The 27871-nt window shown below is 35.7% G+C and overlaps 1 protein-coding gene across 4 annotated transcripts; it reads right to left on the reverse strand.

The window, feature by feature from the left end:
* Window positions 1–734: 734 nt before the first annotated feature.
* LOC137401837 (coiled-coil domain-containing protein 62-like) lies at window positions 735–27544 on the reverse strand. Of its 4 annotated transcripts, XM_068088324.1 has the most exons (13): window positions 27389–27544; window positions 18178–18286; window positions 17731–17906; window positions 17233–17422; window positions 14943–15109; window positions 14428–14529; window positions 14118–14147; window positions 13976–14069; window positions 9844–9945; window positions 9170–9362; window positions 5687–5861; window positions 2487–2594; window positions 735–1573 (listed from the first exon to the last, which is right to left on the reverse strand). In XM_068088324.1, the coding sequence occupies exons 2-13, from the start codon at window positions 18221–18223 to the stop codon at window positions 1550–1552; spliced, it is 1407 nt and encodes a 468-aa protein (XP_067944425.1). In that variant the 5' UTR covers window positions 18224–18286; window positions 27389–27544; the 3' UTR covers window positions 735–1549. The 4 variants fall into 4 exon arrangements, with proteins under 4 accessions (XP_067944425.1, XP_067944416.1, XP_067944412.1 ...); XM_068088315.1 differs by having other exon boundaries at window positions 5714–5861; window positions 13976–14147; XM_068088311.1 differs by having other exon boundaries at window positions 13976–14147.
* Between the last annotated feature and the right edge of the window lie 327 nt (window positions 27545–27871).

The following is a 27871-nucleotide window of genomic DNA, read 5'->3' on the forward strand; positions in this document are numbered from 1 at the left end:
TTGTAAATACAGTTTTAATACACCTGTGGTACGCTGTATGCTAGGTTTATGTGCAGTCCGACTCTAGCAATACTGCTAGTCTGCTCAGATATATTAAAAGCAGCTCCGACCCGTGAGGAAAATTCATAACCAGCACGAATGGTATCTATGTTAATAATAATACGGCGCATGATTCTGTAAAGAATCATGCGCCGTATTATTATTAACGCAATATTTTCATCAGCATTATTAATATTATTAATTTGTCTCAAAATTTACTCAAGTATTTGCTGTCAGCAGACATTTTCATGTTTCTGCAATAAAGCGACATCTTCATTTCGGAGCGCTTCTGGTTTGCCTAGCAATGGCCTACAACAATAAACCAAGTTTGTTCTACATGTTAAAAAATTATACTAATTACTTGCACATGCTGAACTCTTTCCAACTTGAAATTACGTGTCAGATGGCTGCTTGGTTGGGGCACTTTATATTTAAGCTGATGATAGCGGTATTCGTGAGCACTGCAAACTTGTAAGAGCCAATCTCTGGCAATTTATTGTCATATAGGATTTAGGAATTTTATGTATACTCAATATCAAGCTTGGTGACCAACTTATATCAAGGCTATAGAAACATGTCATACTAGCTGTTGCTACAATGCAGAGCTTAGCTTTCGTTGTTTCTGGTTTGGCTTAATATAAAAGCTCGATTCAGCTACAATATGCACAGGATGCGAGGAGCTAGTCTCATTTTTGAGCTGAAAAGATCATGTTAGCTCAGGTTGGAGCATGGTAACAGTATCGTAAAAACTTCAAAATGCGATAAAGAAATAGTATCGTGAAAAATACACAATTGTACAAAAGGAATTAAAGCTTCAAAGAATTTTTACTTAAAAAATCCATCAAACTGTTTTCGTTTTACCTCCAAGAAAGAAGTAAAAAGATGAATAAAACAAGAAAAACAGAGTTGTGAAACTACATATATATGTATATGTAATGTGTTACAGTATTCAACTTCTTGTTAATCTAGTTTTTAACTGATCATTCAAAAGCTTGGCTATAAAATCATATTTTGTAGAAAAACGAGGTAAAATAGAAATCAAATTGTGGTAGGCAAATCGTGTGCATGTTCAAGCAAGACTACCGTTAGTGTCTGTTTAGTTACTACATCCACATTAGCCAATATACGTCAGAGCAAAATAAAAACTAGGATGCTATTTTTATTTAAACAGAATATTAATTAGTTACAAACATGGCCACTATGTTAACGCTACGTCTGCGCAGCATTAGACATCTAGTAAAATGTACATGATTATTCTGGTGTCATAATCCAAGAACTGTGTGGGTAAACACATACAAACACATAAATTTCATTGCATAGCTGTGAAGATATCGCAAAAGATAAATTGAGTAAATTTAAGTAAATCTGTAAACTATATAAAATATAATTATTACCTACAAAATATACATAAAATATATTTACAATGTGAAATAATACAAGAATGTACATATACATAGAAATTGTCTCCCCATTGGTGACAGCTGTCAGCAATGCCTAAAAGGAACACTTCTTAGCCATCCTCAGTTGACATGGACTGCAATCAGATCAGCTATATGGTAATGTGGTATTTATTAACAACAGTTCATAAATGAACACAATAAAAAATCTGATAAAACTGTTCATGAAAAATAAAACACCATAAAATAGGCTAGTAGTATGGGAAAGTATTCTCAATCATACCCTTTAAGGATGGCAATCATCTAACATGGCCCAAAAGGTTTACTAATAATTCATTGAAATATACTTGCTATTGCAACATAAAAACATGCTTGACAAGCCTGGTGACTTCACCGTGGCATTGTAAATGCCACAGTGAAGTGCCATTAGCCAATTGCCATTATCAGCAATTAGTAACTAAAATATTTAAAAAACTTCATAACAAATGCAACATATTAACAATGGTCTTAGTATGATAGCGAAGAGTAGTGAATGGTTTATGATTTAAGGCTAAGGTCAACTACCATAACCTTACAGTGCAAGGTAAAGCCTTTAGCGGGGAGGAGAAAGCAAGAAAGCAGCAAACAAATTCCCTGAAGCATTGACAAAGATAATTAGGTAATTAGGGATGGAAGTATTCTGCTTGTCAAGGATTTAACATCATGAGACAGGCTTATACCTGTCTCTCCATTCCTTGCAACACTCATTTCCAGTGTACAAGTGAACTGGAGCAATAAGGTAAAGAATTGTTCTCTTTTTATGGATATTAATTTCAATTCATGTGAAAAGAAATCATTTTTTCTTTTTCTAATATTTTTATGCCGTTTGTTACATTTTATAATATTAAAATCCTTCATAGTACACTATGTACAGAGCAATTTATTCAAGATTTTCTAACTTGCACTGAAATTCGAGTTATGCTGTGCCTTACGAATTAATCAACATAGTAATTTGATGATCTCCGGTATAAACAACTCACAGAATAGCGATAAATTAAAGGGAGAACTCACCAGCTGAGCTAACAGATGTGTAGGAGATTTTGATTCGTTGTTCGTTATTGTATCTACAAGTCTTTTCGAGTCATTTAGTAGCTTTTGCAGACGGTCGGTTGATGAGCCCTGTAACATAAATATTACTAGCACTAGAAGGAACATCTGATGTCCAACACACTTCTACAAGGGAAAATTAAACTTAAATTAACTTTTGTTTGTTTGTTTATTTTCATCTATAATATAACCACAAAAAACAACATGAAGAGTGTTTCTAACAGTATAAAAAGACAAGAGAAATAGAAAAAAAATGTCCCTCCAGGGAAGGTGATGATGAGGTCCCTATGTGCAATAGCAAGGCTAATCAAGGCGCGGAACCTGAAAGTAGAGTCAGCAGAAGTATGTCTAGTTGGTTTAGTCGTCTAGTTGTCTGAGATAGCACTTAAGTTCATTTTTGAAAGAATTAGCATTTACAATTTTACGCAGTGTAACCGGTAGTAGATTCCATAGCAATGACTCCTGATAATCCAAACAACATTGACCAGCTTTTGATTTAAACAATGGTATTTTTAGGTTTATGTGTGTTTGACGAGTAGTTAAATGTGTTATCGTCCTGTTATTGTTTGTTTCGTAAAATGTGTTGCGTGCTTTTATCAGTACTTTGTATTTGTATAACTTTTTAATAGTTAAAATTCTATTTAGGTTGAATAACTTATTGAAGGGATTTTAATTCAAAGTGAAATAAAAAATACTATGAAATCATCCTGCATATCGATATTATATTTTACCTTAATACAATGCACCCCCGGGGTAAGATGTCCTAGTTATACAGCTTTTTGCCTTACGATTTGGAACATAGTATGTTTTTTTTGGTTCCAGCCATACATGTAAAATTTTTGCCTTATGATTTCAACTAAAATTTATCTTGAAATACAAATTTGTCAGCCCGTATGCTGAATACGTCAGAATAACAAAGATGCTGATATGCTATTTGCCGAAATCCTTCCCACAATGCATGCAAGAGATACGATGCTCACTCTCTCAGTTCAGCATTCTTCGCATTTCGTAAATGCTTGATATCGTATGAGTGAAATGAACAATAGTGAAAATTAAGCGAAAGTGAAAGTTTATTGTGCATTTTAGCATTTAATATAATATTTACTATGAACTTAATCTATTATAGGTATAGAACTATGTAACTACATATATAACTTTAATTTGTTAGCCATGGGCCCTAAGATTAATAAAGGGAGAAGAGAATGATTACGATTGCAACGAAGCTAGAGTTACTAGGTTTACTATAAGTAAACTATAGTTAGTTACCGAAGTTAATACACTATTTTGTTACTAATTATTAATAAGTACAGTACATATATTAAAATTTTTGATGTTTTTTTATCAAGGAGTGTTTACATTAGATAATTACAATGGGTTTCTGTAACCCTGTCAAACCTTGATATACAAAAATAATCCATTCCAAGATATGTTTCTTATGTCGAAAGAGTCAAATAACATTGGAGCAAATATTCTTACAAGAATATAGGGTATTTCGTTCAATTTGTTTCATGATGCGGAAAAGCAAAGATAAATACTTAAAGGTTGACTTGCAACAAAATTCATATTACAGTTATTTGATATCAAAAGATTCACCATGTCTTACTCTGTTGTGTTGTAGGTGCAAAATATGTGGAAATGTCATTACAAGCTCCTAAATGCTTAAAAACGAACAGTTAATCGCAGCCATCAGGAAAACCTCGTAGTTTGGAATCTCTTTATTCCTCTGACGTACTCAAACATTGCGGTTATTGTTTTGACAAGTGATGCATTAGATAAAACGCCATAGATAGGGATCGTTTTCCAAAATGGCTCGATTGGGACGTAGTTGAACACGATGGCTTCTGTTTACACTTTCATGCAACCTCATTCGTCGAAATATTTTCACAAATATACTTCACGCATTCAATAAAACCACGTCTAATGTCCTTACGCGTCTATTTCATCATAATTGTAAGGCTGTCACTTTGAGCACTGATATCTCAAAACCAACCGTAAAAATTCGCTTAATTTTTTAACCTTAGCCCGAAGAAGTGCATATCATCCTTTGATAAATATGACGAGACTGTTGGTCACCTGTAATAGCCGAAAAATGCTGCAAAAATTGTTTGCGCCATTCGGCAGGACATATGGGTCACATATCAGATTACGACTAGATGATTAGACCAGGCTGAAACAAAATTGTAAAGTGGCGAGCGTCTGTATTTGATACAGTCTTTCCGATAGAACTCGAAGTGTTTGTCATAAACTAGTGATACGAGACGTTTTATATTGAGCCTTTTATTGGCCTTTAATTTCATGTGAAAGCATCGCGTGTCAAAACAATAAACGGAATGTTTGAGTACATCAGAGGAATAAAGAGATTCCAAACTACGGGGTCTTCATGATGGCCGCGATTAATTGTTCGTTTTTAAGCTTTTAAGAGCTTGTAATCACATTTCCACATATTTTGCACCTACAACACAGCAGAGTAAAACATGGTGAACCTGTTGATAACAAATAAATTTAATGCGAATTTTGTTACAAGTAACCTTTAAGGTTTAACCTTAACCTTTAGAAACTATATGAAAGTTAATGTGAAAAGCTAAATTATATGTAACAAAATGAACTGAGCAAGTAGTAAGCAATAAAAATAAGTTTTTATTGTCACTTAGCTATGTTGTAGGTAAAGGTGGTGATAGAGATACAGACCTATTTGAATTTTGACAGCAATAATGAGACAATATATGGCTGACAGGAAATGAGAGCAATATATGGCTAACAGGAAATGAGAGCAATATATGACTAACAGGAAATGAGAGCAATATATGACTAACAGGAAATGAGAGCAATATATGACTAACAGGAAATGAGAGCAATATATGACTAACAAGAAATGAGAGCAATATATGACTAACAGGAAATGAGAGCAATACATGACTAACAAGAAATGAGAGCAATATATGACTAACAAGAAATGAGAGCAATATATGACTAACAAGAAATGAGAGCAATATATGGCTAACAGAAAATGAGAGCAATATATGACTAACAGGAAATGAGAGCAATGTATGACTAACAGGAAATGAGAGCAGTATATGACTAACAAGAAATGAGAGCAATATATGACTAACAAGAAATGAGAGCAATATATGACTAACAGGAAATGAAAGCAATATATGACTAACAGGAAATGAGAGCAATGTATGACTAACAGGTCGCATAGTAACCACATCATCTGTTAGTGCCTCAGCACTTCTCATGTCAGCTGATGGAGAGAGACGTCGTGGGGAGTGCTGACTTTTCCTAGGACTGCGAGGGGTCAAGTCTACCGATTCATTGGCGGATGTATCAAACAGGGAGCTGCAAAAATTATGCAGACGTTCGATTCATCAGGCACTATCTTTGATAGTCCTACTAGACACTGAAGATTACAGACAGGTTGGTTGATGAAGTGAAAACAAACTACACTTAGTTTGTTAAAGCACATAAATTACATAGTTTTTTTATTATATATTTCAATACATTGGAGTCTTGGCTCGCGAATGTGCCCCTGTTTGACATGGTGAGACAGACAATGGTTGGTGTTTATAGGATTTCCCCAGAACTCTACTGCAAAAATTTTCAATGGTATAGGCTCGAAAATTGTGACATCACAAGTTTCATATTCGGTGTTGTGTGCTCTTACCGCTTATTTTATTGCTTACCGCTTATATTTATCAACTACGATAATGACGCTAGCGGCAGGCAAAGGTAAGACAACTCCAGAGAACCAATGAAGATGACAAAGGTATCAGTGTCATTAGCTCTCTATGTACAGATTATTTCTATGATAAATAGCTCATATTCCAAGCATCATACTATGTTTTCCCGATGATATTATGTACTAGCCCTCTCTTTTTATTGTTATGTTGAGGGTCACGACTGAGACTAATTAATTTCAAGCATTGCGTGATCTTGCGAAAGTGCGATTGACATTCACTATGTTTCCATGATGCGCAGTGCTTCGGAGTTGTGCTATCTCCGAATCATGGAAACGGCGTCTTCGCACTGAAATCACTGCGCACTGATCAGTGCGAAGCCAGTGCAAATTCGCAGCAAGGAAACAGCGACTGTGCAGTGGCTGCGCATAGCTTTCATGCCGTGGAGATGGATTCTTCGAGGGCCATAAACTAGTACAAAGGTTGTCGTGCTAATCTTGTTTTTTTCTATTCTTCCGATCTTCTTTCACCTAAATTTAATTATGGTCTGCATTCACGAGGATGATGAGGTGATTACTTTCCTGAACTTTGTTATCGATACCAACACTTTTCGAAAAATAGGTGGCAAATCCTAAATTAACGTTTAAATAATATATTACTTAAAAATACTTATTAAAAATATATTACTTTGTAAAAAGTGTGTTAAGGTTTGTAAAACCCTGGAAATGTGTATTGTAAATAAAAGTATAATGGCGACAGAATCATAAAAAGACCGTTTCTGACGTTCGGTGTCCGTGATCGATTCTATTTCTCCATCAGGCGATTCGATTTATACAATTTCTCTTATCTGGCTGATTTGCTGAAAACCACTGCGCAGCATGGAAACGTACTATCCCCTCGACTTCGGAGGAGGCTGCTTCGCAGTACTGCGCACCATGGAAACATAGACATATAGTCCTAGGGCCACGCAACCGCAGGTCACAATTTAATCGATGTGATTTCATATATTTATTGAAGCATAATTAATTAACCCAGAACGTGTGTTTGTATTGGTCGGGCGTTAGCATGATCCCTGGGCTTTGTTGATTATCTAGAATCCTAGTTTATTATTAGCACTCTCTGGGTTTAACAGCACCGATTGTCTCAGAAAAGTGCAGCCTCAATGGCAGCGAAAGGGATTGACTACCTAAGGGTAAATAATAATTATGACATCACATTGTTGAAACCGCAACCAAGTGTTTTTTTTATTGCAGAACATACTTTTGACACCCTGTTTTTCATAGTTCTATTATTCTTTGTGTATTGAATATAGGCTCATTCGAAAGCCAAGACTCTGATGTATTGAACTATATAGTAAAAAAATTATATAATTTATGTGCTTTAAGAGATATATGACACTCGCAAAGTCTACATATTTAGCCAAAACTATTTACACCAAAAAGAATGCTTAAGGTGAGAGTAAATACCTTGTAGAGAAAATTTTACTATTGTTCAGCATGCCTGCTTAAGAGCAATGGTTCAGGCAAATGATAAATGGAATTATTGTAGTCATTACCATTTAGTTAACAATCATCAACTCAGCTAACAAAAACTATGTAATGGGCAGTACTTTATTACCATGTCGTCTCTTTGTATCTAGACTTGCATTTAACATCATGTGAGATAGTCTAATTTTGGTCTCACAAGAAATTCATAAAGTGAATTCGGTAGACGCTCCTATAACATATCCTTCCAATAATATATGTAGTTTTTGCTTCGTGCTACGTAAAAAATCCATATAATGGAAAGTGTGAAGTCAGCACAAGTTCTCAAATTTGACATGAATAACGGTTAGCCTTAAAAATATCGCTTTCTCTCTTGCTGCACTTGAGACAGAAAACGTCGTATAGGGTTATCTCTATTATACATACTAATACCGTGACAGTCTAGGTCGCAGTGAGAAATCATCAGATGTGTGGTAAAGCACAGATAATAAGTAGCTACACAGTTACCTACCTATTCAATGTAGGTGGTAGAGTACCGGTCTACCGATCTGAATGTCATCGAGTTCGAGTATCACCGAAAGCTTTCTTTTATCATAACCTTGAACCTTTTCGATGGATAGACGGATGGACAAATAAACACCACTCTTATTTTAGTGAAGTTATATTTATGTTTTATTTATTTTAAACATAAAACATTTTTATTGTTTTCCTTTTGTAAAATGGTCTAGAATTATGTTGTCTAGAATCTAAAAAAACCGAGATAAATTGTCATTGAAGGTGTGCGCTCTCCAAGACTCATTGTAAAATTATCGCAATCATGAACCATGAACAGAGTGAGAGTGATGAAAAAGGAAAAATTGTCGATATCAACCAATAATACTACAGTTGCGGTAGTCATTAAACTAAAAAGTCATTTCTAGCTTTTTCCCTCTTTCAAGGTCCAAAGGGGTGAGTGAGAAGATCTAGGAACAAATTAGGCATTTTACATTTATTTTACTGTTAGTATAACATAAAGTCCCTATAGTGTAAACATTGGCGGAACAAATCATTTACGTTGTAGAAACGTCTATTGTACTAAGGAACGTCTACTGTACTAAGGAACGTCTACTGTACTAAGGAACGTCTACTGTACTAAGGAACGTCTACTGTACTATGGAACCTCTACTGTACTAAGGAACGTCTACTGTACTAAGGAACGTCTACTGTACTAAGGAACGTCTACTGTACTAAGGAACGTCTACTGTACTAACTATCAACATATACAATTGAAACAGCTCAAAGAAAGTAAATATTATCATCTAAAGGTCTAAAGGTCATGCTAACCAATAGACGTTATCGCACTAACTTATGGAGCGTACGGAAATACACTGAAATAATTGCCGCTGATTGGCAGATTTAACAAAACTCAGTTAACATGTTTCAACTTGAACTCACCTACTCCATTTTAACAATAGACTTACACGCAGTCATACCCTGTGGTACTGACCTTTCTTCCTGGTTAATATTGCATCTGTACTTTATACCCTTTTCTTTTACTTCACAAAGCTCCTTGCGTGATGCTGCCAACTTGTGTTGCTGTAAGTCATATATCTGCCTGAGAGAATGCAACTCGGTGTCAGTCCTCTCTTGTTTGGACTTCTGCAATGACAGCATTTGGTCTTTGCGTCTCTCCCTCTCCACTGGATAAAAATACACCTCAATCTGTATAATCAACTATCATCAATGTTAATGCTCTAACAATTCTCTTCTAGCTAACCACATTGCACAATTGGAGCGTCTTACAATGACATCAGCAGACTCTCAGCCTATAAAATCATCAAACCACATCACTATATTGATATAATCTGATCACATAACCATATCATACCATATCATACCATATCATACCATATCATACCATATCATATCATATATACATGATATCATTTCGCCATATCACTAAATGATATCAGGCCACAACATCGTATTACATCACCCAACTATATCACTACATGGCAATATTACCAGCGCATGATTGTATGATATCAGAAAGCAACACCAGCAACTTTAACAACAGAGCACACCAGTCTATGACAAGATAAGAACACACGAATGCATGACTGCACAAGATAAACATGTGACAAGGAAAGTGGTAAATGTTAGTTCTCAAGGTACACAAACCCGTGTAGGCTAGCTCTTCTTGCTTCTCCTTAAGAAGTCGCCTAACCTTTTCCAGTTCCTCATCCTTTTCTTCCAGTGTAGCAGTGGTAATCTCTACCTCAGCTAAATGAAGAAAAAAAGCAGTGCTCACATTTACCCTGCAATATTACTAATAACTTAGAGAACCCAAACTGGAGCAAGCAGTTACTTTGGTGTCACAGTTCTCATTAAGGTGTTTTAGCAATTTGGCTAGGAACTGAAGGATTCAAGTTGTAGCATAATATAGAGAAACAGAAATACACATTTGAAATCTGGGGGAAACATTCCAAGAATCCAAACTTTGGTATTAGTAGTACAGTAGTAGACAACTGCTGAGAATTTTTCTAACATTGTTTTTGCGTACGTTGATGTCCAAAACGCTATTTTTACTGCAAATTCAAAGATGTGCTCAGGGCACATCGATGTCTTCCCTTCTGAATCTTTATCTTAATTCAACAGGTCGTCTTCTGTGCAGTCCAATTTATCACTGATGTCTGTCTTTGACAAAATATGACGACCATTTTTTTTGTATGTCTTCCTACGCAGTTTTAACCCATGGTGTCCAAAAAGATAAACCAAGCTTCTTGATATTGACACCTGTTATCAACCTTGTGCTGCTGGATTTCATCCAGACAATCCATTTCTCTCAAACTCTGTCTTTGAGGGTTTTTTTAAAACAACATCCAGTGGCTGAAGAAAAGAGGTTAATCTACCTGGCATCGCAAAATGATGAATTTGGATTTTGCATCTTGACCTTCACAGTGTCGGTACAGTGTGAGTGAAACTGGTCCCACACTACCACAGATTTCTTTTTTAACAGTGTGCCTTGTCTAGTATCCCAAACTTAATTTAGACAAAAACTGATGCCATCCTCATCCATCCATCTTTGAGGATGACAGTTCATCACTACGCCTGGCAAAGGTTTTTTACCCTCTGGAATAAGCCTTCTTTTAAAAATCACCAAAATTTTTGCGCCGCCTGACATACAAGATAACATGGCTGTGAAATGAGTCTTTTCATGGCCCGTGGTCCTAATCTGGACTGTGCAATTTTTTTCATGTCATTATTCTTTTGGGTGGTAAGTCAAAACTAATAATAGTTTTATTCATGTTGCCTATAAGTGACAATTTAAAGTTATTCTGCTGTAGACTGATTAGAAATATATGGAATAGATTGAGCTTTTGTTCTGAATCTTTTAGCAACTTCTGTGCTATCTTAATTTTTCGGTGTAATGTAAGTCCACGCCTTCTCATAAACCTTGCTCATCTATCAGATACTTTGAAGATTAAATCTATGCATGTCATATGTGCTTTGAAGGTCTGACGTGCAGTGATGTAGCATGTACCAACAGTTATACAACCATAAAGCTTCCCCATATCTGAGTGCGGTGGACCCTCGCCATACGATTTTAATTTGTTTCGGTGTTGGCATCATAAGGTGAAAACGTCATATAGAGGGGTATAGACACACATAGTATCTATCTAATGCAAACACGCCCTGGTAAAACATCAACATTTTATTTATGTATAGATACTGTACATATTAAAAATTAGGAACAAAATAGTATGTTAACCTCAGTAACTATAGTTACTTAGAGTAACTAGTGTATTTGGTGGTTATGATCAGTGAGAAAATGTCACATTACAATGTACTATGTGCAGTACGTACCGTAGAGAGTTCTTACCTTCGAGACAGACATATAATATAAACTTTGAATTTAACTTAAAGATTGACTTGCAACGAAATTCACATTACAGTTATTTGGTATCAAAAGATTCACCATGTCTTACTCTGTTGGGTTGTACGTGCAAAATATGTGGAAATGTGATTAGATGATCTTAAAAGCTCAAAAACGAACAGTTAATCGCCGCCATTACGAAAACGCCGTAGGTTGGAATCAATTTATTTCTCTGACGTACTCAATGTGGTTATTGTTTTGACATGTGATGTTATCACGTGAATTGAAAGGCCAATCAGAGGCTCAATATAAAACTTCTTGTAGCGCTAGTTAATGACAAACACTTCAGGTTCTACCGAAAAGCCCGTATCAAATATAGATGTTCGCTACTTTACAGTTTTGTTTCGGCTTGGTCTAATCGTCTAGTCGTAATATGATCATGTGACCCAGACTTCCTGTCAAACAGCGCGAATAATTTCTGCAGCATTTTTCGACTATCACAGGTGACCAACAGGCTCGTCATGTTTATCAGAGGATGATATGCATTCCTTCAAGCTAAGGTTACAAAATTAAACGAATTTTTACCATGAGTTTTGAGATATCTGTGCTCAAAATGACAGCATTACAATGATGATGAAATAGATGCGTAAGGACAATAGACATGGTTTTATTGAATGTGAGAAGTATATTTGTGAAAATATTTCGACGAATGACGTCGCATGAAAGTGAGAACAGAAGCCATCTTGTTCAGCTATGTCCCATTTGAGCCGTTTTGGAAAGGGATTCTAATCTACGGCGTTTTCGTGATGGCTACAATTAACTGTTCGTTTTTGAGCTTTTAAGAGCTTGTAATCACATTTCCACATATTTTGCACCTACAACACAGCAGAGTAAGACATGGTGAATCTTTTGATACCAAATAACTGTAATGGGAATTTTGTTGCAAGCAAACCTTTAAATGAATTTAACTTACTAAACGCATACTTAAAGCTAAGTTTTATTATGTATTTTACTAAACCTTAAATTTGTCATATTCCAAACTTTTAGCACCTATTTGTTTTTGGTTCCGTTATTACTAGAACTTATAACGTATAACACTGAACTGAGAAAGCGAGCATTAGATCTCTTTCAGGCGTTGTGGGAGGGATTTCAACAAATAGTATCTCGTCATCTTCGTTGTTCCGACATATTCAGCACACCGACTTACTAATTTTAATTTCGAGAGAAATTTCTGTTGATACCGTATGGCAAAGACAAAAAATCATCGTGTTCCAATCGTAAGGCGGAAAAATCGCATAACAGGGACATCGTAACCGAAGGGCGCACTGTACAGGACTTTTCACCCTCATCATACTCTCATCTTTTTGTTCATACTTCTAAAATAACTTTTTGCTTTTTCTAGTCTTTATTATTTGTCTCTGGTACTGTGAATTCTTCACAGACTGCCCGATTTATAGGGAGATCAGCATAGTGAACAATAACCAGGATAGATGACGCATTATATGCGGAATCTGTTTTCATGCCACGTAGTTTTGCCATCTCTGGTTATTTCAATTATATTACCGGTGAAGCATCATTGATCAGGCAACAATGCTTTGTGTGAGACTCTCGTATTTACTTGTGTGTAACGGGCACCATAACTTTTCATTAAAAATTGGCATACAATTTTGGGCATTATACTGGAATAAATACAATTAAATGCTACAGCTGACACAATTATAAAATAATGTTAAACACTACAGCTGACACGGTTATAAGATAAAGTTAAACACTACAGCTGACACAGTTATAAGATACAGTTCAACACTATAACTGACACGGTTATAAGATATAATTCAACACTATAGCTGACACGGTTATAAGATATAATTCAACACTACAGCTGACACAGTTATAAGATATAATTCAACACTACAGCTGACACAGTTATAAGATACAGTTCAACACTATAACTGACACGGTTATAAGATATAATTCAACACTACAGCTGACACAGTTATAAGATATAATTCAACACTATAGCTGACACGGTTATAAGATATAATTCAACACTATAGCTGACACAGTTATAAGATAAAGTTCAACACTATAGCTGACACAGTTATAAGATAAAGTTAAACACTATATCTGACACAGTTATAAGATACAGCTAAACATTATAGCTGGCACAGTTATAAGATACAGCTAAACACTACAGCTGACACAGTTATAAGATACAGTTAAACACTATAGCTGACACAGTTATAAGACACAGTTAAATACTATATCTGACACAGTTATAAGACACAGTTAAACACTATATCTGACACAGTTATAAGATACAGCTAAACACTATAGCTGACGCAGTTATAAGATACAGCTAAACACTATAGCTGACACATTTATAAGAGAACTGTACAAATCAGAGATAAACGTTTAATATTATAGGATAGTTACTTTTTATGGTATCTGCTATTTGTTTAGCATCCAAATACTTGTTCTTCCAGTCATTGGCTGATGTCTTGACTTCGAGAGTAATCTTCTCTAGTTGCTTATAGGAGAATTCCAAAGACTGAAGTCGAGATGCCAAATCAGTGACTTCCTTGCTAGTGGCTACGGCCTCTTTGTCCTAAGCAAGATTTGAATCAAGCCATAAATTGTAATTCATCCACCCATAACCTTACTTTAGTGATAAAACTGTAGCAAATCAATCAACACATCACATTGTAAACATGCTAAGTATCGCTAGTTATGAATAAGCAATGAAAAACATTGTAGAGTTAACTAATACATTACATTAATCAACAAATAATTTGAACTTAACATTGGAAAATTCAGAAATAACAAAATTAAATGTTATTCGCAGATGCTAATGAAGCATCTTTGGGTCATTGGCCTTGAGCATGTACCTTGACCTGTAGAGTATGCTGAAGTTGCACTACCTTACTCTGCGCATCTCCAAGAGACTGTGACGTATGCCTGAAAGAATCCTGCAGCTTGCTGTTATACTCCTAAAAACGTTGGCACAAGGAATGTTCATTCGATTGCCAATAACCCAGCTCTTCATACGTGTCATAAAGTGAGACCAACAAATCTATGAATTTTGAAAAGCAAAGTCTGTCAGTATCTTTACAAATGTACAACTAAAAAAGGCTTATCTGACCACCAAAGGTCTCATTTGGTAAAATATGCAATCAGATTGACTCGAAAGGAAATGAACTCTAAGAGAACTTCGGTGAAACTGAGAAAAGGACTTGCGAGGGAAATGACTTATTTAACTAATAATCCATCCAAACATAGTCTACCTTCAAGGATTTCTACCCACATAAAATGCAAGCTTACCTTGAAGAGAAATACCTTACACAAAAGGAGACTTTAAAAGAATCAAGCCTAAATACAGATTATACCTAAATACAGATTATACCTCAAGCTCTCTGAGCTGCTCGCAAACAGTCTTGTGTTCATCCTCAAGTCCAAGAAGCTGGCTTCGACTCGTTTCAAGTGCCGAAGAAGAATCAAGCGCCTCTCCTTCGACAGCCTTGAACTTCTTCAGCAGTTCTCTTATCTGATTGTTTCTTTTATTTAGATCTCCTGAAAGAAACCCAAATACCGTAAAACCTCTAATTGAACGCCACCTATAATTGAACGTCACCTATATTTGACCGCCACCTCTATTTGAACGCCTGAGAAAAAGGTTGAAGAATAAAGCGCCACTCTCCAATTGAACGCCACCTTCATTCAACCGTCACTGACATTGCTTAATCTTTCCGAGCCCATAATATCAACTGACCAGTAGAAAAGTGTCCACAAAATCTGTATTAATAATGAATCGTTTATATTAATAACAATTAATTCGCCCGTTGTCCAATTTCAAAGCTTCTCATCTTTTTGAAAGCAACACCATAGCACTAATCAATAACGATTTCAGGCTAGTACTAATTGTCTGTTTAATGCGGTCTTTCTACTGTGAAGCAGCCTACATATACAAAAAAATGGCATAAATTCACGATGGTAGTTGAACTTTCAAAGCAACGTTATAGAAATAATTACTGTATCAGGCTAATAGCGGTTCGTTGTTTAACTGATACTTCGAAGTACATGCGCATAAAAAACGGCAAAACTTACGATGGTAGATGGAACTTTGAAAGCAACGCCATAGAAATAACTAACTATCTCAGGCTAATAGTAGTTCCTTGTTCAAGGCGGTTCTAATACTTCGAAGGACATGCGTATAAAAACTGGTTCGCAAGTTTTGGACCTAGGGTTAGGTTTACTGAGCTTACTTTTATCGTACTAAAAGCAGCGCGTAAAAGTTTCGCTCTGCCAAAAATTGTTTGAACGCTAATATTGACTAGTTTAGCAGAGCAGAAAAAAAGATGAGACCAGAAGATATTGTGGAAGGTATTGGACAATTAGAAGATGTTCGTTCCATCGAAAGCAACAATCCGAACGTAGCTATCCGAGCAAACGATGGAAATATTTTGGTTTTAAAAACGTTAATTTTTGTTTCTGCGTGTAATATAAGTTTGATTCATTTATGTCACTTGTTCATGAATATATATTTGTATCATTTGATAGATTATTATTGTGCAAACTTATATATAGACTTACAAATATACAGATTTATAGCATGTTATTTATTGCATCCTTGCGGCTATCTTAACGCGGCTTACAATTGATGGATGCTCATAACTCCGCTTCTATTGCACATAAAAAGCTAGTTTTGGCTGTAAACTGTAGCAAGCATATCAGTGAGTGCAATGAGTCTTTATTCAACAATGTCAAATATAAATATAAAATAAAAATATGTCTTCAAATTTAGAATGAAATAAAAATTAGAAATGCCAACAAATTGCAAAGAAGCACGCAGGCTATAATATCATCGCAGGTCAATTGCAAGCAATAGATATCAACCGGTAGAGATATTTATCGGTTTCCCGATGCACATTTATTAAGAGATCTTTGATAAGTTAGAGGTAAGTTAGTAGATTTATTGCATCCAAAAGGTTTAATATCGCTTCAGAAAACAAAGAGAGCGAAAAAAGAGAGCAAAATATAAGCGATATTCGCTTCGCCCGTATTAGGGCTAAATTTATCTTTCGAAAATTCTGACAAGCCTTCGAAAAATAGACCTGCCAGCCTCTATTTGAACGCCGCCTCCAATTGATCGCCGCTATTGAAGAGAAGTTGAAAAATAGAGTGCCATGGCGTTCAATTAGAGGTTTTATGGTATTTTTGGTTAAAACAGAGACTACCATAAAATTAGCACCTTTTGACTACTAAACCAAAGTGCATATTTCTCCTCTGATGACTGATAACTGATAACTTAAATAGACTTACACTCAAATCTAGCACACTTGCTCTACTGACTACGATATCATAAATAGACTTACACTCAAGTCTGACACACTTGCTCTACTGACTACGATATCATAAATAGACTTACACTCAAGTCTGGAACACTTGCTCTACTGACTACGATATCATAAATAGACTTACACTCAAGTCTGGAACACTTGCTCTACCGACTACGATATCATAAATAGACTTACACTCAAGTCTAGCACACTTGCTCTACTGACTACGATATCACAAATAGACTTACACTCAAGTCTAGCACACTTGTGCTTCATTGATGATGTCAACACGACTAACTTAAACTAGATTCAGACAGACTTTTGCTACACTGACAATGACAAGTTGGATAGACTTACTCTCAAGTTTGACACACTTCTGCTCCATCGACTGGGTGAGGCATCTGTCCTCCTGCCAGGCCTTCATCTCTGTGTGATGCGCCTGAACCATGTCATTCAGCTCTTTATCCCGATCACGTAGCTCCCCAATGAGCAACTGCAGTTCTGTTCGCTGCTTTACGATTGTATCTCGCTCCATCTCTGATAAAACCTGTGTCAGATCTGATTGTGTCTTCCAGGATTTATGACAAGTACTATGATTCATTGAAACAAACAATTTTACCTAATTTTGACTAATAACGCCGAAAACATAGCAGCATTTATACGGCATAAAAACATGGAAGCTCACATTATGATTTTAAACTGGCCAATGCAGTAATTACTTTTAGATGAAGTCAAGCATCAATGAGATCTGAGTAGCTTTCTAACACAATCAGTTCCTAATTATAGCTAGACATCACAATGAATGAAACTTCTTCAAAAAATGCAATGTATGAGTAAATCTCACCAAAAACTCACACTGGAATGTTGTTCATTCTTTGAACTGGAAGGCAGATCTCTTCTAAAGGCAAATCTTGTAGGAGGAAAAGCACAACCATCTGTAAGATCGTGACCTTCGTTTGCTCTTGGAGCACTATCAGAGAATCGCAATAACTTGGCAGAGGACTTGGATGGAGTGCTGTGGGCTACAGGGCCTAAAAAGAAACAAAAGCTAACCTGACCAAATTACATACAGAAAAGTTAAAGCAGGGAATTTAGTTAGAGTTTAGTGTTATGACAATCTCACTGTTTATGACTGTTAATTTCACTTTTTATTTCAATTTTTATGACAATGAGTTACGACAATTTCACTGTCACTCAATTTCACAATAAACAACTGTAAGCCTTATCTCTCCAGCCTTGTCATTCCATGAGACTAGAATAAAAAGGCAAAAGCTAACAAAACTAGAAAGACAATTCTCTCACCACCAGTGCTTTGCATAGAGGACTGTTGATACCTAGATCGGTCCATTTCTAGCAGAACAACATCACTTCAGTTGCTCGCCTTTCACTTAGCTCATTTTTCTAATCAAACCTAAACAAAATAACCAATGTACAGCGGCTATACAATGTACAGTGGCCAAAGCTATGGTTGGTGAAACCTCACATTAACAATAGTGATAGGCACTGAGCAGCAAATATGACAATGAATAGAAAGGCATTATACTGTTCAATTCAGTTTAAACAGTCTAATTTAAAACATTGTCTCGTTTCACATAACTAAATCATCATAAATTTAACCAAGGTGTATTATTGCATAACTGACACTGTAAGGAATGAGTTTGTAAACATTCCGATGACAGTTGACCTAATACACATTTATCAGTACATTAAATCTCAATGTCAGAGTTGTGGGTACATAAGGTCTTTTTCTCTAGGAGGACTTACAGAGACCAAATAACGTATATATATATATATGAAAAAAAGACGAAACATTGGTAAAGCGCTCAAAAATTATTAGCAAATTCTGATGTAAGTAAGATTAAAATACAATGTATGTCTAACGATTTATGGCACAATTAAATACGTGCTTTAATGATCCATATGGATCCCATGTCTAATATCAGAGCAGTTTATTAATAATGGAAAGCTTAACAAACCACTTCAAGTTGGCTAGACACAATTTTATTTGAAGAGGACATGTTTTTGTTGTTTCTTTTTAAGTCAGTATTGAGAACTACCTCTCTGACATATCCATAGATCTGTGATCATATATCATATATTCTAAAATGATAAGTCCAGGCAAATGTCTCCTTATTTTTGGTAAGTAATTAGCACTGCGTGTAATAGATTTCAGTTTTTAATTCCTCTGACTACTTTATTTGTATTTTTAACGATGAAAAAGCTTTCATAAAAGAAAATATGATGGCATCTCATAGCGCTGTGTACTTATTAAGGAATGTTCTATAGGCCTGTTAATGACATACAACGTAAAACCATTCTTGGGCAAGATCACAATTTTGGTTTCAGCCAGTTTTAAAATACTTTCCAAAAGATTCATGAATCTTTTGGAAAGTATTTTAAAACTGGCTGAAACCAAAATCATATGGTGTGTGATAGTATGCAAGGGATTCCAGTCTGTAGTTAAAAAGATGCTTTTGCCGAGTCAAAAAAATAATATATGTACAATTGACCACGAGTGATGGAGCAATGTACCCGAGTGATGGAGCAATGTACCCGAGTGATGGAGCAATGCACCCGAGTGATGGAGCAATGCACCCGAGTGATGGAGCAATGCACCCGAGTGATGGAGCAATGTACCCAAGTGATGGAGCAATGTACCCGAGTGATGGAGCAATGTACCCGAGTGATGGAGCAATGTATCCGAGTGATGGAGCAATGTACCCGAGTGATGGAGCAATGTACCCGACAAAGTATTTTGATAAAATATAGTTTGCATGGACCCTATTCCCTTTCGTGGTCAGTAAAACTCATACAGAGGTGAAGCATTTTCTGTCTCTGTTATTAAATAATCACAAAGAATGTTATTAGTAGTCATACACATACAAGATCAAAAACAATGTTGGCAAATATAGTGAATGGTTTGAAAGTTTCTCCAAAGGATTGGTCGATATCTGCATTAGTTATAAAGTTGTTTAGCTGAGACATGCTGTAAGCGGAATCTCTTTTTTATTAGATATTGACTTAGGGACTTATTAGAAACCATTGAGTTGAAGAGACAAAATTTGTGTTAATAAAAACACTATAGCCCTTTTTAAATTTACTTCTTAAACAAACTAGCTTCACCTGATATCAATGGCAAACAGTTAAAAGTTCAGAAATGTGAAAAGATGGTTGAACTTTCATGATATAATGCTATAATGATTTTAGTCTCCATTGAGACTCGGTACTTTTTGGACATACTGTAACTTGATAATTGAGTGTTAGTATAGACTGATTAAAACTGATTTCCTTTGGAACAGTTCCACCCTTGGTCGGTGAATGAACTGGGGCCCCCAGGGCTGATACTCCCCCTAAAAGGCCCATTAGGATCGGCCCAAAATCACGTTTTAGGGGGGTTTCAGACCATGGGGCACTGTCAGTGAATTTGCTACTTTAGGGGCCCATGCTCATTAAGGTTTTATTCAGCCAAAGTAATACCAAGAAATTGCACCGAAATTCCAGTCTTCATTTTAATGCAGATTGCATTAAAATCTGCATGCTTGCTGACAGGAAAGAAAAGGAAAAGAGACAGTCGACACTGCATCATCTTAGCAACCCTTTAGCGATATACTCAGAACGAATGATATGATATTTCTTTCATTGATATTCATTATGCTTTCCTTTGTAAATGAAAATGATGATCTGATGGTTGATGTTTGGAATCAGTTTTATTAACCCTTTTGTGACACTGACGATAGTGGCAGAGAGACTATTATGTCGCCACACGAACGGTTTTTATAAATTGATTTATGGTTAGCTAATTGCCTTTTTTGTTTAATGTTTTACAAATAGTAAACTACAATCTTGGCCTCTGTTAGCAACAAAAAATAAGCCGTTTGCAGACGAAAAAACGACCGTTATTTTCAATACTAAACTAACGAAAATTGCGAAATAAAAACGTATTTAAATAAAATTGGAAATTCCGTTTGTAGCTTTTTTTCTGCTCTATTAATGCATGAATCATATTGGCTGCTTAGCGGGCGTGGAACCTGGGCTCTCTCTAGGGAACTCCCAGTGTTTAGGGGGTGTATTTCATATTGACCAACAATGTGATTGGGGGTACAATATCCAAATTCAAATTGACAAGACCAGGTGATTGGGGGTACAATATCCAAGTCTGGGCCTATCCAGGTGGGCGTTTCTTTTAGAGTATCAGCCCTGGGCTGGGGCCGAGGGTCGCTTGTTTTGATTATGGTTCATCCGAAATAATGCCAATATCTAACCACTTCAACTCAATGATTTAATCAATGTCTTTGTAAGGAGCACAATATTTGTACTTGTATTTGTCAACTGGCAACTTTAGCTTGTGAATTCAAAACCAAGCAATGTATGACAGGGAAAGTCAGTTTCGCGGTAAAGAAATATATTAAACACAAAAAATAAGATAGAAGATACAGTGTTTAATATGTCACAGAACGCACAAATTATGACAAGTTGTTTGTTTCCGTTAGAAAAAACTCATAGCTGCCTCAAATTTGTGTCGTGAAATGTCCTTTTGATTCAAGAGCATGAAAGTAGTGTTAGCACTAAAGTGAAAAAAGTTAGACAATTCGGAGTAGTAATAGGTCATGGGTCTGGCGATCAATCCAAAACAGCAGACAGAAATAATATATAGAAACAAAGTAGTTCCAAACAAGAACTAGCCATATGACTTGAAATACTGATCTGTAATAGTAAGCAAAATGCTTCCTCTCTTACAATGCAGATGGTACAGAAAGATGTAACAGCTTTCAATTTCAATTGATAATAAGCCATGAAAAAGCCGAGATGAGTGTGAGTCACCACAATTGCAGGAGGAGAATGCACAGAAAATGCATTGTATTTCACATGCAAGGTCAGGTCCCATATATAAAAACGTTAGCCTGTAGAACCTGCAGCTGAACGCTTTTCTTGACAGTTCAAATTAACAGTGCATGTGCTATGATCAGTCCCATAAAGAATTCAATGTCCTGTAATTTTGCAATTTTCTTAACTCTTTATTTCTAAGAGTGTAAATATCAGCTTACATGATTTGTAACAGCAGCGCTAGCTAGCCGTATTACAGTAGCCTCAACATTAGCCTCAACATTGTAACATTGGGCTAGGGTAGATCAAATTGAGTGTGCAGGCAAAACTAACAGTCTTGAACAGAGTTCCTGAGTCTACATTTTATTATCAAGTTCTGCATCATTTGTGAATGAATACAGATTGCATTGATTGTTATCTGATCTTTCATTACTAACAGGTTCACCTGCCCAAATAAGAGAGAACGCCTGACAAAAGATCATGGACCAAAATAATTTTTGGTAAACCAAAATTAATTTCCTCTTTTTGTAAACATTAAAAGGTAAAAATGATAATGAACCTGACACTCCTAACACTCATGAAGAAGGATATGAACTTATGACTAACTTTTGAACACAATATTCAGGTGTAGACTCCAGAATTTTGTTGTGGCACTAAAAAATAAAATCATTATCATGTAGTTTGTTTCAACTGGCATCTATAAGAGTTTTTTTAATGTGGAACAAAAAAAAATTTCTTTTGGTGTACAGCATGGATTTAATATGAATAAGCAACCTCAGAGTAAAAAGCCTACTACTTTCTACTCGGTAGTGACATTCTACTATATATACTTCTATCTTTGTTGTGACTCTAGAGACATCACTGCCAAAACAAATAAAAAACAAGTGACGTAGTAACTGGCCTATATCAGTGTCCAATCACTGGCAGCATTTTTTACTTCCAAAAGTTATGAAATTTAGGTCAGCTTGGGCTCTTAGTTCTAGTAGCACCAGTAGTACAGCAGTCAAGAAGCTATTGTTATGTCAATGCTTTCAGCTCTTGACAAATTTTACCTATTATACTCTTCACATTTATACTGAGATTACACGAATAATACTACTACACAATGGTCTTCCTTATAAAGCAATTATAGTGACATAATAGAAATAAGGCGCAAAAGGTTAGTTATTATTCAATATTATCTGTATTTTCTTTTTACTTTATACTACTAGTATTTCTTACACTGCTTGGTCATCTCTTTTTAGTGACAATATTAATAGCCATCATGTTTGATCTACATGTACTTGTATGTACCAATAGGTATGCATGCACTCTATGACATATTATGTTATCATGCCTTTTTTATACAGCTTTCGCTATTATCATATTTTAGCAGTTTTATCATTTGTATACAGGTTTTATATACTATAGGTATACAGTTTTATCAACTAGACCTTGCAGTCTCAGATAAAGTTAATAAAGTACCCATGACCACTGACCAGTGCACCTTGCCTTGTGTTTGACTTGATGGTGAAAACATCATAAGCCTTAAACTGCAATCTTAATTACACTCAAGTTCATCTCATACATAAACATAGAACTAAAAACCAAAACTTTACTAATATATTTGTTACACCGGATTGTATGCATGTTTTGTATGTACACTGCGTTATTTTGTAGCGATAAAATACATGAACATATTACATGCATATATTCCAAACAACAATCATTTTCAATAAAACCAAGTGACTGACAAGTTGCTCACAATTATACAGAGCCTAACCCAAATTATCTTTCCTATGTTACATTTATATCTGTGAATTAGCAGTGATTCATTACAAACTTTTATTGCTGCACAAACTACACTGATAAAAATTCACACTGTTTCATATTAAAAAACCGTACTCTCAAGTTCTTTGGTCAAGACTGTAAAATTCATTTTCACATAATACAGAAAACATATTTCTATATGTATGAGTCAATAATTAACAAAAAAAGTATGGAGCTAATAGATCTAAAATATCCTAATGATAATCTTTGCTATAGCGTGCAAGAAAATAGAAATCAGCCATGCATTGAGGAATACACTAGCTCAATGAGACTTTGTATTAGCAATGGTATACCCAATAGTTTTACGAAAAGTACCTATTTGCACAAACCATTGAAGTAATGCAGCTTACATGACACTAGGTACTGCACTTGAGTTGAGCTTGTACTACAATAGCGATGTCCTCAGTTAGTCTGCGCTGCACAACTCCACCAAAGTGCTAGACGTAAAGCTTGACCAGTTCATCATGGACTACGAGTAAACTTAAAGCTCCGGAAAAAATCCCAGCAACCAAATGGCAGGTTATTTTTTATGAACAAAAAATTAAAAGTAGTAGAGACACTATAACTAACAAAGAAGAGAGGTATAATATATGTAAATTGAACTATCACTGCAGTAGAAGTGCTTAAAATTACTGATGAGTTTACTGACTCAACTCTTCACACAAATGACAGGAAATGAAAATCCAAATACAAATAACAGACACGATGGACAACGAATATGCAGTACTAAGGTGATGCATATCCACAGACTGCTTGCAAACCAAGGAAACGATGGCATGTTATATGGAAATCAAACGACTCAGTCGTTTCAATTTTCCATTAGCATTTGTTATATATGCAGTTGCTGTGTTTCTGGAGCAATCATGAGCCCCAGCAATAACCAAGAATCATGTGTAGCCATCACGACAGTGAGTCCTCTCAGGTTTTATCATGCCAACAAACAATATATGGCTTGAGAAGTTACAGCATTCCTTTTTTCACATGTCATTTATTGTTTATCATAACTATGTAGCATCATAACAATATTACAGCTACAATAAACAATCATATGTAACTATTACAGTCACACATTTAACATATAAAGATATAGTGATTCACAATGACGAGCTGACATGAACATGACCTAGCCATAATATAAAAAGTGGATTATATTTTTATACCTTTAAAAAGATGCGTAATCAGTAAACAGATATGAACACCTAGTTGCAATGGTATAGAGCCATTAGCAGTCAGCTCGCGAAATAGATCGAATTGATCGAAGTTTCTTTACTGTCGATTTTTCGGCATTAACTATTGGTCTTCAAATTATTTCACCCGAATGTGCATTGGCACCCCACTGTTTGACGTTGCTTATTCGTATCACTGGCCAACTATACTTATTACTCATTTCTGAAATTACCTTTAAATTTTAAACATTGTATTGTAGTACAGACGTCCCCAACTTACGAATGAGATGCGTTTTGAACAACCGCTTGTTAAGCGAATTGTTCGCAAGTTGTCTCAGTTCATTATTTTGTACGAATTTTAAGGATTATATAAGTATGTGTAAGGCTTGTATAAGTACCCTATATTGGTTTGTGCGGCATTTAAAAAGACTTGTTCATTGAAATTTTTCGAGCTCTCACAAGACATTCCCCTTTTCTTCTTAATGGTCGTGGATTGCATCGGCACGGTACCTTTTACATGCTTCATGATATAGTCTTTCTGTTTGTAAATTGTACCAACAGTCAAATGATTCATGATGCATGCATGCGCAACACTCACCATCTTTTTATCAACCAAAATCATCGGCACCAGAACATCAGGTCAAAATTGTGAAGCTAAATAAAACGCACTACAACCGTTAGTTTGACAGTATATCAATAAATTCTTCATATTTACATGTAGCTACTGCGACCAAAACCTACTTGGAATCGTTCAAGTAAAAAGAACAATCTATCTGTGGTGACGGAACAAAAGCAACATATGTCTCAAGGCACCTATGGTAACGATGCTCTTATAATCTTGTATTAAATTTACTTGGTATAATTTAAAACTACTACCAAATCTTTTTGGTTTGTAGTTAATACTAATTGCAAGTTTTTACTTACATAATCTATTTTTTTAGCTAAGTCAGGAAAAATTCGAGCTGTTGGTAATCAAGCAGCCAGGTACAACCTGTCTTAGGTCTAGATGTTGGCAGCTAATCTACTCAGCCTTGAACATTCATGGCATATTTCAACTCTACCCTGCCTGTCATACTTTATGCTAGTGATTGCTAAGAGTGAACATAGTAGAGCAGGAGCTAGTTTTACTTCAAATGGTGCTAAAATCTTGCAAACAGTTCAATGAAATATAGACAAAAAATCTGTTTATTCAGGCTAAAATTTTACCAAGTTGAACAAAATTTGTACCTATCATCTCCTGCTCCTGATGGATATAAAAAGTAAGTTAGGATGTTGAACAAGGCTCACACTTGCAAGTAGAATATGAAAATATTCAAAAATAGTCATTCATAAAGTAGACCGAAAGACTATGCTGTAAATGAACTTTGCAAATATGGGTTGATAATGCTGCTTCTACTGAAACTCGCCTTGGGTGCTATGACCGTGTGGTGGACTGTAGCTATACCTGGTTTTGAAGTGGAAAAAAGCAAGAAAAAGGATTTTGGAATGGCATTTGCCATCAGAAACCCAATAGTCAAACTCTAAGAGCAAGATCCTTCACCTGTAAGTGATACCATGAGTGTTCACTTACAACTTGAAAGGATGTTTATGCTACAATCGTAAGTGTAGGCTACACACACCTACAATGACAAATCCATGAGAAATCATGTAGAAGTTTTATAGCCAACTAAAAATGGTTTTTCCCCCAAGTGTCCAAAAAGGATAAGTTGATTGTAGCACGTTATTTTAATGCATGAAACAAACAAGAGCATGATATGTGAGTAATGGTCATTGGTCTCATGGGATCAAGCGCGACTCGAAAAATTGTTACTGGTTCAAAGCTTTGAACAATGATCACCAGCACTATTATAGTTGAATGCAAGGAGCAAACCGAATCTAACAATTGTCATCTACTGCACTGGGTCAATGCAAAAATGGAGTATTAAAAAGACATGCTAAACGCAAGATTTATGACAAAAGCTAGTTATCTTCCTTAGCCAGAAGTTCCTGCCTCAAGACAAGTTCAGAATTACCAAGCAGATTGTTTGATGCTAAAGTGATGAAAAACAAATTTAAGGTAAAACTAGACAAAGAGACAGATGCTGCACTGGAAAAAAAGTAAAGCTACTGAAGGTAAAGATGTAGAAGAAGGGCAGTAGAAATCTCTTATAGCAGTGACGCAGATAGCAAAATATGTCCAAAGGTGCAGCCTAAATGTCAAGACTAGTTTGATGAATCTGATGACAACCTTGCAGAGCTCCTGAATGACCAGACCTAAACTAAGATAAACACACTCGTCGTGTTTATCAAACACATGTCCCAATAAAGGTAAGTGAACTGTTGCAAACTGAATGCTTCCGCAGCCAGCGTACAAAAAGGCTGGTCAGACTAGCAGAGAGTTAGAGATGAGAGTTTACTGATACAAAATCATTTTTATAATGGGCTGCAGAAATTGAATCGTTTGGTAACACCTATAACCACCCGTTTTATGGCTTTAGATGGCACCAATGAAATACAGCCGCCACCCCCCCCCCCCCCCCCCATATGGGGCTGTATATCATTGATGGCATGTCGAAGAGGAAGAGGGCGACTCAACAGATTCGTCGATCAATTTGATCAACTTTTTAATACGGTATATCTATTGGTATATAAAAGCGCGACTGTAATGCCTGTAAACGCTAAATTAAATTTAAGAACCAAGGAAAACCCAAAACTGACAAAGTGTATTCACTCACCTTGATAGGCATATAATGACGATAATCGATTTTCAGACAAATTATAGTGATGACGTTTTTTCGGTAATTCAAGACTTTTAGTTGCACATACCCACCCTATTCAATTAAAAGTTGAAAATGTAAGTTTAATAACGCGTCTGCGGGTAGTTGGCCTTACTTGCGCCAGGTGAACAAGCTAGACAAATAAAAGTTGAAAATTCATAACAATGTTCGCCGCGCTACCAGTAGCTAAACGAATAAGATTTTGTCAATTGAGCTCTTTGGTGTCTAAAATTCAACGAAAAATATCAAAGACCGGTGCGCCACTTGCGATTTGCCAGTAGAGAAGTTCCATGCATATGCTTGATTTTCCTCCTGAAGTGCCCATTCATTTTTTCTAATTATTTTTTAGACATTCTCATCAATCAATCTGATTTTGATTCTGAATCAACTTAAATTTTTATCATTCTCTTTCTCACTATTACTCTGAAATAGGTCTGAAAT

This window comes from Watersipora subatra, chromosome 1 (assembly GCF_963576615.1).
Source record: "Watersipora subatra chromosome 1, tzWatSuba1.1, whole genome shotgun sequence".
NCBI lineage: Eukaryota > Metazoa > Bryozoa > Gymnolaemata > Cheilostomatida > Watersiporidae > Watersipora > Watersipora subatra.

What these genes read in the sequence shown, in the direction of transcription:
- LOC137401837 (XM_068088311.1), bottom strand. Translation starts at nt 18,223, where the DNA reads ATGGACCGATCTAGGTATCAACAGTCCTCTATGCAAAGCACTGGTG. An exon ending in CTCTATGCAAAGCACTGGTG is followed by an intron (nt 17,907 to 18,177) that starts GTGAGAGAATTG and finishes GTTTCTTTTTAG; the next exon opens with GCCCTGTAGCCCACAGCACT. An exon ending in ATACATTGCTCTCATTTCCT is followed by an intron (nt 2,595 to 5,686) that starts GTTAGTCATATA and finishes TTTATGTTACAG; the next exon opens with GGCTCATCAACCGACCGTCT.